Raw genomic sequence first — 14,106 nt, forward strand, 5'->3', positions numbered from 1 at the left:
CAGAAAAATTAAAGTTATCTTTCAATTCAATTCTTCCACTTTGGTTGATGCGTATGTGTTTTATTTTCCTTTCCAAAAACAAACAGAGCTTATAGCAATATTCTTATTTCTTTATATCAAAGTATACAAGGCTTGAACACACGTGTAATATTACTTGCAACATTCCAGTAAACTCAAGTGTGTTTTATGTCTGTAACGGTTCAAATATGTATAGGAGCAATTCTTAGTGTTTGCTTTAGCAAAACTCACTTTTGTTAATCAAACCCTCTTCATATTCTACTAATTCACATGCCATTACATATACTACGAGTACGAGTAATGCCACCGCCTACTTGAATTTTATCGTGATTTCACCCTATTTACTTGAAATCACAGCTAACCCCTTTTAGCAGTAAGTAACCTACCTTACTCAAGTTCAGTGAATTTTTTTAATTTCGCCCTTATTTAAGTTCTGTACTAATAACTTTTAAGATTTCAAGTTTTTAAATTTTTAGTCGTGGTGTTAATGCATACCTAAAATGACTTGGATACAAAATACTATTTTTAGTCCTAGTCTCTTTAGGCATCATGCTCACATGAAAAAGGTTATCCAAATCCAACACCTGGATTTCCCACCCCAAAATTGGACGACACTTTAATAATTGCAATGCTCCCCCTCATCCAAACACAAACATAATCTTTCGGTGGTCCCCACCCCTTCTCCTACCCCACCAATCGTATCCGCCCACGTGTCCACCCCTTTCAGTGTGTATTAGTGGGCCCTTGTGACACTACAGTATCTGACCAGAACAAGACCCTTGCGTTTTTATCCCAACCAATGCAAATCACCGAATCCAAGCTGTCTTCACAATCGACGGTCCAGATTACCCCGCTTTCCCACCCTTCACCAAACCAGCAAATCTAACGGTTCAAAATTGTTTAACCCAGCACACGCGTCGAAGTGTGAGTGTCAGTGCCATGTTAAGCCCTGCCTCGAACCACTACACTACCAGAGATGCTCTCTCTCTGACTCTCAGCTTTTGCTTCTCAAAGCTTCACAGCTCCTCTGCTACTCTGCAACTCTCTCTCTCTCTCTCTCTCTCTACTCTCTACCCTCTCCCCTCTCCGTTGAAACCTAGGGTTTCTCTGTTGCTTTTGACCTCACCGATTTCCTCGACCGCCGTGACCTTGTCTTAGTAGCCGTTAAAAGTACACAATCGGTCTTTGATCGCCGCTTTTCATTTCTGGGAGGTGTTTCGCTGCATTTGATGGTTCTGATGGAAGGAGGCTAGGGTTTTGAGAGCTCAGAATGATGGAGAACTCGTGGCGGACCAAATGTAGTTCGACATTGCAGTCATCGGCACTGTCAATGGCTTCCTCTTCATCTCAGGAGCATCGGAACCGGGTACTCTGTGTCCTTTTGATGATAATTTCTCTTTACTTTTTCTTTTGTAGTTGCTGTTGATTGATTCTTGTGCTTTAATGTGTTGTACATTGAGATGGCTGTGTTAAATTGTCAGAGGAAGCACATTTCAGCCAGTGTAGAAAAAAGAAAAAAGAAAAAAAAGTAGTATGTGCATATAGTGCATTTGATAGAAGGTGTTGGAATGATGAAGTTTAAGACAATGTGAGGGGGCTACTACATTAGTTATCAAAAATTCTGTTTAGTGAAACTTTTCTCTTCTTTTTCCAAAGCATCTCTACTTGGCAATGAGTGTGTAACAGTATTATAATTATATATTTCTTAACTAGGATATTGTGCTTCTAGTAGCTTCATTGCCCAATAACTGTAATTCTGATTTTCTGATGTTATTACACACTTAGAACAAAAATGTGTTTGTGCGCATGCTTGCTAGGACAAGGAATGCGCATATACAATGCGATTATCAATCATGACAGTAACCTGTGGAAACAACATCTCATATGAAATTATCCTTGTGGCACCAATTTTGAATTTTGTCCATGGAATTGTGAAGGTGGCAGTCATTGGTGTAATTGTGCTTGTGAGATATCGGACATGAAACATGTATATGCTTTGACCATTTACTAGTTTGTACTATATACCATTGTGAAAATGTTTATTCCTCTATGCATTTAAATTTTCTTATTTTGTGACCTTGGCATGTTTATTCTCACATTACTAACATGGATTTTCATTTGCAATTAAGATGGAGACCAATACAGGTTATTATTCTTATCCACATGGCTCACAAGATTTAAGACCCACAATGATTGGTAGGTTACAAGATCCCCTACTTGCCAGCAAGCTGTATTCAGGTTCCCAGAGATCAGAACATGCCAATTCAGGAAATTCTTTTCTAGCTCTTCTATCTGGGTCACCATCGGTATTCCAGTGTGATTTCCAAGAATTATCAAATCCGAAACCTATTGGTACATCTTGTAAGATTCTGCCCGATAGTAATAATTTTATAGTGAATGGTATTGGAAGTGCCATTCCAGTGGCATCCAGTGGGGTATTGTCAGAAAATCTGAGTGGGCAAAACCTGCAAAGTGGAGCAGACTCTTGTACTAAGGTTTCATCAAGGTCAGTGCCAAGTTCCAATTGTGCGAGCAATTCTGTTTTGCACGATCTGCAGAGTTCAGACCTCGCCAAAGTAGTCACCCGTAACATGGTTCTGGGGAGTGAGAAAGTAAAGGGTTCTTTTTCCTTGAGTGGGGAATGGCGTGGTGTTAGCCCTGCACATACTGGGAAGGCTTGTGGAGCAAATATTCAAATTTCAAAAAAATTGCCAGTGGAAGGAAACTTCGTTATATCTAACCAGGCATCGAGTTTTATGAATGGTTGCCCTCGTGTTTTTTGCTCGACTACTAGTGAGTGTTTTAAGGACATTGATCTTGTTATTGAAATATATCGATGCCCTATTTGGTTGATACTCTTCTGAAATTTGAGTTGATATTTTTATTATTTGAAAAGGTGGTTATCTACTTCTCAGCAATACAGGACTTGTTGGTATTGTTTGCTCATGCCATCGTCTCCACATGTCTGTCGTGAAATTTTGCGAGGTAGGTTAGTGATTCCATAATGCTACAGCTTTGCTAATTGTGATATGTATTTGCAAAGCATTTGGCTTAAAAATTGCTATAACTTTTTTTTGTAGCATTCAGGATTATATGGTGTCAACCCAGGGGATGCCGTTCGTATGGACAATGGAGAGACCATTGCCCAGTGGTGCAAGCTCTACTTCCTAAATTCTGGGGTAAATACTTTCCCTATTGCTTTATGCCCTATTTCTTTGTGCGGGCACCTTTGCGTGTATGTCAAGTGCAAGTGCCTGCATGCTTATGTACATATGTGTAGATGCATGGGCACATTAGTGGGTTTGTCTCCCTTGTGTGTGTGTGATGCAAAGACTATTCCTGTAGGTAAGATCACATCACAGGTGTTTGCCTCAATCATATCCACTTCACTAAGACCCATCATATACAGTCCTACTTAGAAAAGGAATAATCGTTTTCTTTTACATTACCACAAGCAAAATAGTATTTGCTTTAAGTTTATGAATTAGGAGTTTTACGAACTCTTTTCTGCCTAAGGTAGATCCAATGGTGTGTAAGTATTCTTAGGTTTTTCCACACGGTGCCTACCTTCTTACCCTTAGGGCCTTGGATTAAGTGGTAAAGGGGTGAGGTGAGTATGAAATGGTGGTGTTTTTCTTTTCATATTTGATAGAATCATAGTTATTGAGCTTACAAATTTATTTCCATGTTGTCAGTTACAATGCTTTGTCCCCATCTTTTGACTAATTTTTCATTGTCTTTTGAATTGAGAATTGGATTTCTTATTTGCATGTGTTTGAACTTTGAAGCAACGACAACAATGGATCGTGATATTTTTATGATGCTTTAGATTAGGGTTCCGGGAGATCGGAGTGAATGGGACTGGCCTGAAGGATTATCAGCAACTGCCGGTTTGTTGAAATCTGTGTCCATGCCCAACGTATCCAATGACTTGTCTCATATGGTTCGTTCATCTGGAGGTTCAGCAAGTTATCAACAGTCTTTAGATGGTGTTGCACTATCAAAGAACCCTTTTACAAACCAAAATTTTGTTGTTGGTGCTGTACAAAATAAACAGCAAAGGAACATTCAGGATGGTAACACCATTTTTCTCAAGGGTTTTACTGGCACGTCACAGAACAATTTGCATGGTATAGCTGACAACCTGATATTGGAGCGCCCTATGTCAATGTCAAAATTGGTTGGTAGTGGACTGCAAGATGGTGGTCAGTCTGTTTCTGCTTACGTTGAATCCATGAAAAATGGAAATTCATCTATTATCTACCCCGCCATGAAAATTGGAAATTCATCTATTACCCACCCCTCTTTAAAGGATCGAAGAATCATGGGTAAAGAGTCAAACTTTTGCAGAACTGTAAATGCGAAGGATGGTGCCTTCCGGGATGCTGCAATTTCAAATATTGAGCTGAGGCTTGGTCAACCATACCAGTTGGGTCAAAGTTCAGGAAATTCAAATCTTCCGGCTGTAGGTCCACAGCTATTGGACACACTTGTAAATCCACTGAAGTCTCTAATCCCCGAACAGATGATTCCTAACAGTGCGTCAAAGCTCTTCTTTTTTTTATTCCCCTTAAGCCTAATACCTATGGTGCATATTTTATTCTATTATTTATTCTCTTTCCCGCCCATTATGGCTAATCAACCATATAACATTTAACTTCAGTGTTTTTTTTCCAGCCAATTGCAGGGAAGAGATGGAATTTAGGCAATCTCTTTATTTTTCTGCTGTTCCATCTCCCAGCACAAAGAGAGATCACAAACAGTTAAACCGTGGAAATAATGCATTTGTAATTGGTAATGCCATAGATGCTGCAAGAGTAGAGAAATCCACTAGCAACCTGGGCCAGGATTCTGTGATTTCATTTCTTACCAATCTCAATGTTCCACCTGAGGATAATACACGACCAAAAGCCAATAAGTACATATGTAATGTTGGTGAGCTTGCTATGCAAAATACACTACATTATGAACCTCAGTCTGCCAAGTATGGCATCGCTAATGTCCCCAGGAATGGAAGTAATAGTGTAGAAGGGCAATTGGACATGACTCAGTTGGGTTCCTATAGACTGATTGACAAGGATAAGGCGGTGAGTTTTGTTAATGACGACTCTAACCTTTCAAAGGATTTAGGGTATAGAATTCACAAGGAGATGGAGATCTCAAGCTCTTTCAGTGGATTGAGTGGAACAAGTGATCCTCGTTTCTTAACGGCACATAAAAATAGCTGCTACTCACACAAGTTGTCTGGTGTAGCACCTGATGGACCTGATTCCAGAAAATATTCCAACTTTCCTGACAAGGTTCTTTCTTTTGGAAATAGAGGACAAGTTGGTCATGTTCACCATCGACCCTTGGCTTCATCAGTAGGATCTGGCCTAATTTTTCCATCACAGACAGTCTCGAAAGGTATTCCTCCTGTGAGTGCGTCAATCTCTGTATCAGATCAGACACCTTCTTTGTCTAGAGAAAATTTAATTGAAGTAAGCGCTCAGTTGCCTGATGATAATTCACGATTGCTTGCACTGAGGGAAATAATGGAGTTATCGAAGCAACACCATGCATTGCCTTCCCTTCCGATGAACCGAGGGAAAGGGATATTTGATTGCTCTTCTTATATGCATAATTCTCTTGTGGACACGTCAGCATCTGGGAAGCAAGAGCAAAAACTTATTCTTACCAGTAAAAATGCTGTTTCTGAAGCTACCATTAAATCACACCAATCAGGTGCTAGCTGTAGGATTGGAAGTGATGAAGGTTTTACTTCCCTGACTGGCAAGTGCAATATTTGTTTTTTGAATGCCAATGTATAAGTTTGCTTGAAAAGGAATCTTTTTTTTCACCGTTGTAGTGTGAATCTTACAATGGCTTTGTTTATTCAGGTGTTAACACCTGCTGCCATTTCTCAACATTGAAACAAGGAAATGCATTACATTCTAAAGAAGTTGATCTGAAACATCAATTTTCCTTTGTTCCTCTATGTAATGAGCAACCTTCACTGAGGTTAGTTTAGTATCTAGAATGGCAAATTGGTTGTAGAGTTTTAACATTTTGTGCTGTATCTCATTTTATTGGAGTTGTTCTTATTGTTTTTACTGGGACGATTTCACTGGTTCTGCTTTATGGTTTCTTGATACTGAAATGTTGGTGGAATTTGTTGACGTCAAGTACAAGTTGCAAGATTTGAAAGTTCTTAAAGATTGTTAAATGAGGTGAACTTGTACAGATCTCATGCAGTTTGTTGTGAAAAAATTTGTTGAAATTTTGAAGGTATTGATTTGATTGTCAGAGGGCATTGTACGCCTGAACACACTTTTATCTGTTAATGGCTTTACATTTGTAGCTGCATGTGAATGGGTGCTCTAGAAGATGTTGAATCATGTTAGCAAATACTTGGCAAGTTAGCTTTTATAAGCTCAGTGATAGTCCTGAGTGTCTTATATTTTGCAATTCAGATGTGCTCTCTTAGGCAATTTCGTTTACTCACCTGCTTTTATCTTACTGTGCATATACAATATATTTTTCCTTAAACAAGTCAATGCGAGATTTGCTCTCTCTAACAGTCATCTTCCTTTATTGTTTGTGACAGTAGAAGTGGGAAGAACATCATTGAGCCTAGTGAGCATGAAAGGTGCTGTCACAAAGTTCCCTATGGTTATTTTCGTGGAAGCTGCAGTTGTGCAGCCAGCATAAACTGTTTAGGAAGGGATTTTGAGTCACGAGTTGGATGTTTTCCTGATGCCTTTAAGGAACAAATGGGAACAGTCAATGGTGAAGCCTCCATGATGTTTGCTCCAAAATTTGCTAACAACCATATAGTTCCAAAGGATAAAACTACTTCCTTAGATCCCAGGGGACAGGTTAATGGGAAAATACCCAAGAACGTCTGTCATGCTTCACAGTGGAGAGATGTTCCGAGTAAGGTCAAAGGGGTTTCTGATGTGACACGTGTAGATCGTTTAGCTAATCTGTTTGATGCGAGAAGACGAGATAGTGAGCAGCTTGGAGATAATTATGTTAAGCGCTTCAATGGCACTGTGCAGATGGTGGACTCCTCGAAAGAGCATGAAATTTATAATAATTCTTCTGGAGGTTCTGCACCGGCTGTTACCCAGGCATCAATTGAGGTTAATAAGATGGACTCTTCAACTGTTGATGCTGGGGATACTGGATGCGTAAGCAATCTTATTGTTGATGAAGGATCAGGCGTTGATAAATGCTGGTCATCAGATGATGCACTTGAAAGTGAAAAGAGTGCTGAGCTTCTTACCTCTACTGGTAATACCAGCTTGAGAAAAGTTGGCTCTTTTAAGAATTTAAATCATCAATCATCCTGTAGTCTTCTTGACGAGCTTAAACTGTTAAATTCTTTAACATGGCTGAAAGGTCAAAATAAACTCCCAGCTGGGCTTGCCCTTCATGAAAAAGATGAATACCCCCAGAACTTTGAGAGAGGCTTGGAAGATGGGAAGAAGAAGAGAGAAATGGGTTCCGAGTCGTGTCCCACTTCAGGTCCTAATACAGTACAAGAAGAAAACCCTGAATGTAATGACAGCGCACAGTTCCCCTCCTGTCCATCAAAAAGTGTGAAGATGCTCTTTCCATTGAGGCAATCCAAAACTCGTACCTTTGGGACCTGTGTTACTCAGCCCAGTTCCAAACCCAGACTGCCTAAAACGTGTTCGGCAAAGAAGCTTTCACGTAAAAGAGATCTCCGCAGACTGTATGATGACAATGACAGAGAGGTAAATGGTGTTAACCAGACAGAACTAAATGGGGGAACTGACAATTGTGAAATTTCCGAAGTTTCTGGGGGAAAGAAATGTAAAAGGGATTTCAGTTCTAATGGTTTTAGTCTGTTCCTGACACAAGAATCAGGTCATGAAGGTGCTAGAAAAAGAAAGCACAATTCTGTAGGTTTGAAATCATGTTCTAGTCAGCAGGTGAATATTTGTTATAGGAAGGCAAGACCAATAGTATGTGGAAAATATGGTGAACTAGCTAATGGTAATTTGGATGGAGACGTGCCAAAACCAGCAAAAGTTGTTCCTCTCAGCAGGGTGCTGAATTCTGCCAGAAGGTGCACACTCCCTAAAAATTGTAATCCTAAATCAACTTCCATGAGGGATTTGAAGAAGACAAGCCCCAATCGGGCTGTTGTATCCTCTGATGTATGCCATAATGATTCCGGTTGTGGTAAAATAAATGATACTCCCGTGGAAAAAATGAAGATAGAATGCTCCCATGGAGATAAAAAAAATCTTAAAGAGTTGACCAAGTTGGAGCATTTGGGAGATGATCAAAGTGAAAAAGATCATAGTAAGCTAGGCGGTATTGCCCATGCTCAATTGAAGCTGAAGTCTAAGGAAATTCGCAAGCGCAGCATTTATGAGTTGACAGATAACGGTAATCATACAAATGTATTCCATTTTTATTGTTAGTTAATATACTAGAAATTCAAAATTCTCCCCTGAATATAGAAAGAGTTCTAGGTTATGGTAGAAATGCAAGCCTAAGCTTCTTATAAGGCATCCTGTCCCAAGTGTGGCCTACCTGTATGGTTTGTGGAAAGCCATGGCACAAGCTTTTCTTTTTTAAAGATTGTAGCTTGTATTAGCAAAAAAGAAAAGGAAACAGAACATGTAAGTCCCCATATTTCGACATATTTTAAATTGTAATCTTGTTGAGTGGTGTTAATTGTGTCTGCAAGGTAAATTGAGAAACCATTAAGAGTTTCCTTCATTAGTGAAGTGCATGCAAATGAGCTGTAGTTAAGCAATACATTTACCTTCATTTGGTATGCAAAACAAGAATGGGAAGGGGAATGTGGTACACCACTTACCCCAGAATATGGGACGATGTGGGTATGCTTTTGAGTTTGATAAGATAACCTTAGTTCACATATTTTTTACTTTTGGTTTCCTTAAAACATCATAATCTACATGAAATTCCTAGTATTGTTTATCTTATTTCCTTTCAAAAAGACATATAAGGGATGAAATAGAAGGGAATTTCAAAAGTAGTGTATTCTTGTAACTTTTGCGAGAGTCGTAATATAAAGTCACTGACATGGGTTGGAATCAGTTGTACGAATTGTGATGGTTAAGAAAGGAGCCTTGTGAAATGATTACAAATTAATGTTGTTCACCTGCGTATAAAAACATAATTCTTCCAATAGTACTTATGCAAGGTCCAGTAATTTACAATTTTGGAAGAACAATTGATGCCTATTTTGCTGTGTGATAATACTTATTTGTTAATTGTTCCATACTTAATAGACATGCTTATCAACCTTTTCATATTCTATTCTATTTTTTTATGGCTGTTTGTCCTTGGCTCTAATTGTTTTACATAAATGATACTTGTTCATCAGGGAAGGATCCCAGCTTTGAAAGTTCTTCCCTTTCAAAAATTTCAAATTGTCTGCCAGCAAAGAAAGAAGGGAAACTTCTAAAGACTGCTGAAGATAGTAAGCTTGGATTGTGCAAACTTAGTTCTAAAAGGTGAGCAAGCAAATTGATCCTCTAATTATTTTGCTTCAAAAGTTGTCTTATTTCTTTCTTGGAAGGCAGTATAAATACCAATCTTTCCTTTTCTTGGCACCTTATATAAATGGTGATTAAGAATGTAAATTATAAATACTGATGATTGGTTTTGATAAATTCTGTTACAGTTCTACTCTAGAGCACCGATGCCATTCTGATTTGGATTCAGATGCATTCTGCTGTGTTTGTGGTAGTTCAAACAAAGATGAAATCAATAATTTACTGACGTGTAGTCAATGTTCTATTAAAGTATGTGGCTCCCCAGAGCATATTCAACTTGAATTTAATCCTATTTCTTATGCAATCGTTTGGTGATATTCAGAAGTTTCATGATGAACAGGTGCATCAGGCTTGTTACGGTGTCTCAAAACTACCTAAAGGCCATTGGTGTTGCAGGCCATGCCGGACCAGTTCGAAAGATATTGTAAGAGGAAGGCTATTATTTTAGTATAACTTTCATTTAGAAAAAACTTCTTATATGTTTGGTTTCTTACCCACACTATAGCCAGTGGTAAGTTGCTTATTTTATTGAGACTACTCTTATAAGACTCTTGTCTTCTATTTTTGTGTTTTTTCTTTTTGTTTCTTGTTCAAATTATTGTTGCCAGTGATTCAAATGTGAACTTTTTTCAGTAGGAATTTTGTTATTACATGTGTTGTTAAGGCTAATTGAATTGGAAATCAAAAGATAATTCTAATAGGTGATCTGGACAATTCATGGTTGAGTTGGACTAAAATCTTATTTGCCCATCTTACTGCTAGAAACTTTTGCTTTCAGCCCAAAAATTTGTGAGACACGGGAGAGAGTGGAAGATGGATATTCTTTCCTCTTAACCTTTTTTAACTTGTGGTTTTGTAATGTGTTTGTTTCTTCATCAAGGTTTGCGTTCTATGTGGTTATGGTGGTGGTGCCATGACTCAAGCACTCCGAAGTCGCACAGTTGTGAAAAGCCTTCTGAGAGCTTGGAATGCTGAAACAGAATGCATGGCCAAGAACAAGCTTTCTTCTGTTAAAACTTTGCAAAAGGACTCAAGAGGGTTGCATTGCTCTGGCTATGGACATCAGGATAATTCTTCCTTCTTTGTGCTCCAACGTGAAAACGATCAGCCCTTGGTCTCAGCTGTCTGTAAGATGGGTATGTCCTACAAATTTGATGTCATGCATAACAGCATTACAGTGGGATTACTTCATTCAGCAACTAAGCAGTGGGTTCATATGGTTTGTGGGCTTTGGACTCCTGGAACACGATGCCCAAATGTTGACACTATGAGTGCTTTTGATGTCTCTGGTGCACATCCTAGAGCAGATGTGGTAAGCATTAAAATCAATAATTGAGGCAAAAATAGATGTATCAATGAAGATTTCTTTGCTTTGGAAGACTTGGGTTCTGGATATGTAACAAATGGAACTGGAGTTTGGCACATTAGAGTGCTTTTTTCAGTCTGACTAGAAATCAAGAAAAATTAGACAGACCATCAGGATTGGGCATGGCAAAACTTGTAAATCACAATTTGGTTTAGGGAGTCACTCCCTGGGAGAAAAGAAGTCATAACATGACAACCTATTGCAACCCTTTGAAATTAATTAACCTTTACCAAACATACCATTTTATACAAAAATAAACACAATATAGTAAGAAGACATTCCTAGTATTAATTACCAATTATTTATGTTTATGTCAACCCCCTCCCCGGGGATTTTGTCATGTGTGGTTTGACATTAGTTCTCATTTTCATTTATTTTTTCATTCAGGTTTGCTGTATATGTAAGCGGGCAGGCGGATCATGTATACAGTGCAGAGTTGCAAATTGTTCTGCTCAATTTCACCCTTGGTGTGCTCATCAGAAGGTCTTGACGCTTCCTAATTGTTGATCCTCACACTCACACAACATTCATGATCTTTGCTTATGTTCTGAGTGAGAAATTGAGAATATGAAGATGAAAAAAACTTTGCTTGATTGATATAGAGTCAATCCAACATAATGCTGCTATTCTTGAATTGGCATTGTCAAGTATATGCAAGTGTCAACTGTCATGCTTAAGCATCTAACATTTTCTTTAAAATACGCTATTAGTGTGTACTTTTAAAAGGCAATTTATTTTAATAGTTTAGACGTTGAAGTATTGACTGGTCAATATTAACATTACTCATTGTGTTTGTTGTCATTGGTTTTTTGTGCATGCCCCATTCAGGGTCTGTTGCAAAGTGAAGTTGAAGGTGTTGACAATGAAAATATTGGTTTTTATGGAATATGTGTGCTTCATGCTACACACCCAATGTGTGAATCAGATCATGATCCTGTTAACACTGAAGCTGGTTGCATTGAGGAAGAAGAATTAACATGCGCTAGAACTGAGGTATTTGACCTTTCTTTGAGGCTTTTTTGTTCTGTTATTTTTCTTTGTCAGTATTGTATGTGCGAGGGTGTCACTGGGTTACCTGCAGTAAAGGCTTTCATATTGTGCTTTTTCTAAATTGGTTCTTTGTTTTTTGCTGTTTTGTTGTGAGTAGGGTTACAAGGGCCGTAAACGTGATGGGTTCAGGCATAATTATTGTGATCAGTCAAAGGGCAATGGTGGATGCCTTGTTCCTCAGGAGCAGTTAAATGCTTGGGTTCATATTAATGGGCAGAAATCATCCACTCAGGGGCTTCCAAAACTGCCAGTATCAGATATAGAGCATGATTGTCGGGTATGTTCATGATGGATGAGGCTGCTTTACCTCATGATTGTTTTTGGTTATTCATTTTGTTTTGTATAAAGAGCGATGTATTAAAAAACTCTATGGCTAACACTTTTTGTAAATGTAGACTATGTTTCATTTCTTGATGGTAGTGTTAGACATAGAAAACAGGGTGTCTCAGTTTTTAATTATTTATTCTAACTTAACATTTATGTGATTTGACTAATATGATCCATGCAACATATTAATGCTAAAGTTTGCAATTAAATGAGATACCCAGTTTTTGGTTGTTCAGTCTAATGGTGAGATAAAACGATTCAGCTGATTGTGTTGCATCTATGATCTTTTATTTTACCTTTCTAAGACTACTTAACCACATAGTGTTACTGTCTCTTGCAGAAAGAATATGCACGCTATAAGCAGGCAAAGTTTTGGAAGCATCTTGTAGTGTACAAGTCTGGCATACATGCCCTTGGCCTTTACACGTCTCGGTTCATTTCCCGCAGTGAAATGGTTTGATGTTCTCATCTTTAAAGATTGAGGCACATACATTCTTCCTATAATTCCAAATATGATGTATCCTTGTGCTTCTGTTCTGTAGGTTGTTGAGTATGTTGGAGAGATTGTGGGGCTACGTGTTGCCGATAAAAGGGAAAATGAATACCAATCTGGGAAAAAGCTTCAGTACAAGAGCGCTTGCTACTTCTTCAGGATAGATAAAGAGCATATTATTGATGCTACATGCAAAGGAGGGATTGCTCGTTTTGTTAACCATTCATGCGTGGTAATTCTCACTTCTTAAGTTTGAGTTGTGAACCAGTTGTTGCTGGTTTTCTTGGGTCTCAGCTTCTTGTTAAGCCCTGAGCCAATCTATTTTTATTTTTTTCAAAATTTTCATGTTCAAGAATGAAGGATGTTTGTCGGGCTCTGCTTATGCATTTGGGTTTGGATAATCTTACAGTTCATTGCAATTAGAAAACTTAGGAAGCAATTTTGTCTGAGCATGGAAAGCACAACAAAGAATTTAGAGGTGTATTTATTATTTTTCGATGTTACTGACTGCATTTGGCTTTCCTGGATTTATGAAAGATTAGAGCAATTTCTTAGCTTTATTTACTTCACTCAGTTTTCTTACTTTGTTGTTGGTGTACCTGGGACCAGCCAAACTGCGTTGCCAAAGTGATATCTGTGAGGAATGAGAAGAAGGTAATTGGAAATTCTATTATGATACTGACTTTTTCTTCTCTTTTGAAAATTGGCTATGCCTGGCCACTTGAGTTCACCTAGTAGAAGTGGTTTCTCAATTTTGCGATGTACAGAATTAACGTTCTTTGGGAGTATTTACTGATTTTACCAATTTGCCGCAGGTGGTATTTTTTGCGGAGCGGGACATATTTCCTGGAGAAGAGATAACATATGACTACCATTTTAACCATGAGGATGAAGGTAAGAAGATTCCATGTTTTTGCAATTCAAAGAATTGCAGGCGCTACTTGAATTGAGGCGGATGCGTGTAATTAATAACTTTTGTTTGTTGTAAATGTTACTGGAAAGACTATCAATTCAAAGAATGACCTGCAGTTGTTTATGACGGAAGTAAGGCGTAAATGCAAAATCCCTGTTGGCTGCCTTTGTTCTCTTTTCCCCTCACCAGGCAGCCATGCCCCATGTTAATATTATTATTAGTTATGGGTTCTCTAGTCTAGGTCATGAATATTTCTTTCCCAAGTCTCTAATTTCTTTCATAAATCCATTGCATCATGCAATCTCGTGTACTAAAAGTCAGAAAAGGTTCCACACACCATGGACCAAACTACACATAGAATAGAAAAGGTTGTGCGAAACTAGTTATACCGGTGACC

General features: G+C 38.3%; 1 protein-coding gene across 10 annotated transcripts; it reads left to right on the plus strand.

Annotated features, from left to right (window-relative positions):
* The first annotated feature begins 969 nt into the window (after positions 1-969).
* LOC103319883 (uncharacterized) lies at positions 970-13,840 on the plus strand. 10 transcript variants are annotated; one of them, XM_089046099.1, is made up of 20 exons: positions 970-1,384; positions 2,148-2,811; positions 2,915-3,007; positions 3,106-3,197; positions 3,848-4,556; positions 4,696-5,790; positions 5,898-6,018; positions 6,605-8,421; positions 9,389-9,518; positions 9,689-9,809; positions 9,901-9,984; positions 10,441-10,872; positions 11,314-11,409; positions 11,755-11,919; positions 12,074-12,253; positions 12,644-12,757; positions 12,846-13,028; positions 13,206-13,274; positions 13,406-13,450; positions 13,612-13,840. In XM_089046099.1, the coding sequence occupies exons 1-20, from the start codon at positions 1,289-1,291 to the stop codon at positions 13,744-13,746; spliced, it is 6,441 nt and encodes a 2,146-aa protein (XP_088902225.1). In that variant the 5' UTR covers positions 970-1,288; the 3' UTR covers positions 13,747-13,840. The 10 variants fall into 10 exon arrangements, with proteins under 10 accessions (XP_088902225.1, XP_088902223.1, XP_088902224.1 ...); XM_089046097.1 differs by having other exon boundaries at positions 2,915-3,003; positions 3,099-3,197; XM_089046098.1 differs by having other exon boundaries at positions 2,915-3,003; positions 3,099-3,197; positions 6,608-8,421.
* Positions 13,841-14,106: the final 266 nt, after the last annotated feature.

The sequence above is a fragment of the Prunus mume genome, linkage group LG2 (assembly GCF_029339155.1).
Source record: "Prunus mume cultivar Tortuosa linkage group LG2, ASM2933915v1, whole genome shotgun sequence".
Lineage (NCBI taxonomy): Eukaryota > Viridiplantae > Streptophyta > Magnoliopsida > Rosales > Rosaceae > Prunus > Prunus mume.

Coding starts and splice junctions, on each gene's coding strand:
- LOC103319883 (XM_089046097.1), top strand. CDS start 1,289: ATGATGGAGAACTCGTGGCGGACCAAATGTAGTTCGACATTGCAGTCA. Junction 9,810..9,900: donor GTAGTCAATGTTCTATTAAA/GTATGTGGCTCC, acceptor CATGATGAACAG/GTGCATCAGGCTTGTTACGG. Junction 13,029..13,205: donor TTGTTAACCATTCATGCGTG/GTAATTCTCACT, acceptor ATAATCTTACAG/TTCATTGCAATTAGAAAACT.